Here is a 3,118-nt window from a genome sequence, read left to right as displayed (position 1 = left end):
CATGTTCCTTCCACAAAGCCCTTCTGATGAATGTGTTGTGATGTTTCGTGATGAAGAAATAATCAGTGTAATTCACTGTACTTGTCAGTGATCATAATCTATTGCCTAATCACAGTATATCACTATTAATGCGGTTTATTTTCTTTTTTTTTTTTTTAATAGATTTCCTTCTGCACAAATTCAGCTCTGTCTCTGTTTATATGGAACAGAAAGAGTCAGGATTATTTTGGTGCTAAAGTTAATTGCACCATATATTCCTGAAGATTATTGCAGGAGCATAAATTAAACAGTTGACAAACATTTTGCCTATTGTATAATCTCTAATTTGATGGTGTCCCACTAAAATACCACAAAATACATCAAATAGTTCAGGTGGAATTTGTAAAAAAAAAAACAAAAAAAAAACTAAATAAATGATTGAAATAATTATCAATAACTCCCATTAAAGAAATTGAAAGCAACCAACTACTGCTGCCTAGCCTCCATGAAAGAACAGTTTTGAACTCTGTGTCTAATAATTGAGGATTTATTTTCAAGTAGTTATAGAGAACATGAAAAGCAGAATCTGTCTTTAATTAACTCAACAGCGCCCACCAACTAAGTACCATATATATATATATATATATATATATATATATATATATATATATATATATATATATATATATATATATATATATATATACACACACACACACACATGTCTATGTCTATGTAGTCCCGCTCTATGTCGGTAGGTTGTGGTTGTCCGCAGGCAGCCAGCAGCAGCTCGGCGGACACAGATTGCAGTAGCTACTTGCTGGATGAGCGCTGTGACAGTCTGGTGGTTAAATATGGAATATTTACATGGAGCGAACAGCAAGAACACCGTGCGCACCCGTGAGAAAAAAACGAGGCTGTAGCTGCGCAAATTACAAAACCATCTAACCCCGCGGTTATTTATGGCTTCTGGCTCGGAGGATGATGAAGGGAACACGACGGGCGCTTCATGGAGACTTATAGGCCCAGCCTCGGAGCTTTCCAAGAAGCCCTGCCGTGTAATGTACTCCCCTCTCGGCCGCGACAGTGATGTCTGCCTCTTTTATGTCAGGGGACAGTTTTTTGCCATGGACGCCCGCTGTGCTCACTCCGGTAAAAACACATTTAATCTCTGCCTGGTTTGAAGGAAAGCGGCGGTTCGCTGAATGTATGAGGAATGCAGCCCATGTTGACATGTGTGGCGATTGTTTCTTTTGCAAGTTCATATGAATATGCAAGACTAGAAGGATAGATGGGAAAAAAAAAAAAAAAACATTCTGCCCCCTGCCGTCTGGTTCTCAGAAATTACCAATTGTCACGTTCACTTTTTCTTGAAAGAAGAATAATTTAGATAAGACACACTAGATTAAAAGTATGAAGGTAGCTTTTATAAAAAATATTTCTTGTTTTGTTTTTACAATTTTGTTAAAACTGTCACGATGTCCTGACAGTAAGAGACAGAGAATCTGTCTCATGTTATGTGAGGAATGGGAATATGTCAGAAACAACCATTTGGAGGCAAAAAGAAGGTCTTAGTCTTACAACACTCCTGAGCAGTGTTTCAGAGCACAGCAATTATTCAGGAACATTTGACAATCATGAAATGCATGAAGGTGGTTCTGGGATTAGAAACCAGGATGAGGGGGAATGTAGCTCAAATGACTCAAAGTTTGTCCAAAGCTATAATCTCCTCTAATGTTATCCACCTTGATTCTTGTGCCTCTTGTGACGTCATCAACTTAAACTCACCAAACAGAAGTAGCAGAGGGGAAAGGGGTGGAGGCGTTGATATTTCTTATTTTTATTTATTTTTTTTTCTGAGAGCGCTTCTCGTGGAAACCCACACTTCGCTATCCACCTGTGTTTTTATCATAAATTCTCCACCATAGTAACTTTATCTGCTTGCTGCGCTAACCTCAGGGGGTCCTCTGTGTGAGGGGGACATTGAGGAGGCTGATGGAGTCCTGCAGGTCTTCTGCCCCTGGCATGACTACGGCTATGATCTCAGAACTGGGAAGTCTGGGACATTATTAGAGGTCAGTGATGCAGTAAAAAAAAAGCCTTATTAGTTGTGTCCTTATTCGTTCCATGTGCTTAAATCTCCTTATAAAATGATTATATGAGAAAACAATGTCTTATGTGCAAGCAAAAAGTATGAATTTGACACACATTGTGTAATAATAAAATATCACTGGGTACAATAAATGTTTTGTTATTTTTATTAATCCCAGCTTGGGAAATGTCTTCGTTGCAGCAGCAGACAAAAGAAATAATTTTGCCGTCAATGCATAAGATTTAATCCCTCCATTTGCAACTAACTAAATTTAATTAAAATGGCAGCAACACCAGTGCAAAGTAATGGTTTTCAATAAATTGTATCCAATTTGGGTAAAGCAAACTTTAGATATGATGGCACGTTGTGTTTTTTTTTTGTCAGTATTGTCTGGTTTTTCACAGATGACATCAGTTGCACACATTAAGATATAATTGTTTTCCACTGCTGTTTGTCATTTTTCGAGCACTTATGGCTTTTCGTCTTGTGGTTTCATTTTCACAGCAACAAGTTTATGAAGTAAAGCTGGTGGACGGCGACGTGTACGTGAAGCACGCAAGTCATCTCTCCCTCAGGCCTTTTCCAGCAAATCCGAAAAACTGAGTTATCTCAGCGCAGCTGGTTCATCCTATTTTTAAGACTTTTTCCACAAGCACAAGTCATCCGAAAACATTCCGGAGCCTTATCTCTGTTGTTCTAAGAGTTGTTTTTACTTTGCTGAGAGCTCAGGACTAAGGAGACCGTCTGAAGAGGACATGACATCGTGAAGTTGTTTTTCTTGTTGGCACTGTATAACAGGCAAAGTTCAGAGTTCAACACAAGCTGTTAAGATGAAGAGTTGTGAACTTTATGTTTTTCTCAATGGAGAAAAGGCCAAATACAAGAAATACATTTCTTTGCAAAAGTATTCATATCCTGTTTGTCTGTCCCCACAAACTTCATGTATTTAATTAAGACTTTATCTGACAGAACAAACTGTGAGGTGTCAGAAAAAAAAAGAGGATTTGTTTTCAATATTGGTTCTTGTCAATAAAACTCTGAAACGTC

The 3,118-nt window shown here is 38.0% G+C and overlaps 1 protein-coding gene across 1 annotated transcript; it reads left to right on the top strand.

The window, feature by feature from the left end:
* The first annotated feature begins 742 nt into the window (after nt 1–742).
* Nucleotides 743–3,118, top strand: LOC106925476 (Rieske domain-containing protein). The gene is made up of 3 exons (XM_014999852.2): nt 743–1,131; nt 1,939–2,054; nt 2,576–3,118. Exons 1-3 carry the CDS (start codon nt 942–944, stop codon nt 2,672–2,674), a joined length of 405 nt encoding a protein of 134 aa, XP_014855338.1. The 5' UTR covers nt 743–941; the 3' UTR covers nt 2,675–3,118.

Source organism: Poecilia mexicana, unplaced genomic scaffold (assembly GCF_051168715.1).
Source record: "Poecilia mexicana isolate PSO_F unplaced genomic scaffold, ASM5116871v1 scaffold_4, whole genome shotgun sequence".
NCBI lineage: Eukaryota > Metazoa > Chordata > Actinopteri > Cyprinodontiformes > Poeciliidae > Poecilia > Poecilia mexicana.
The sequence above is the reverse complement of the archived record's forward strand: the minus strand, read 5'-3'. Positions and strand labels throughout refer to the sequence as shown.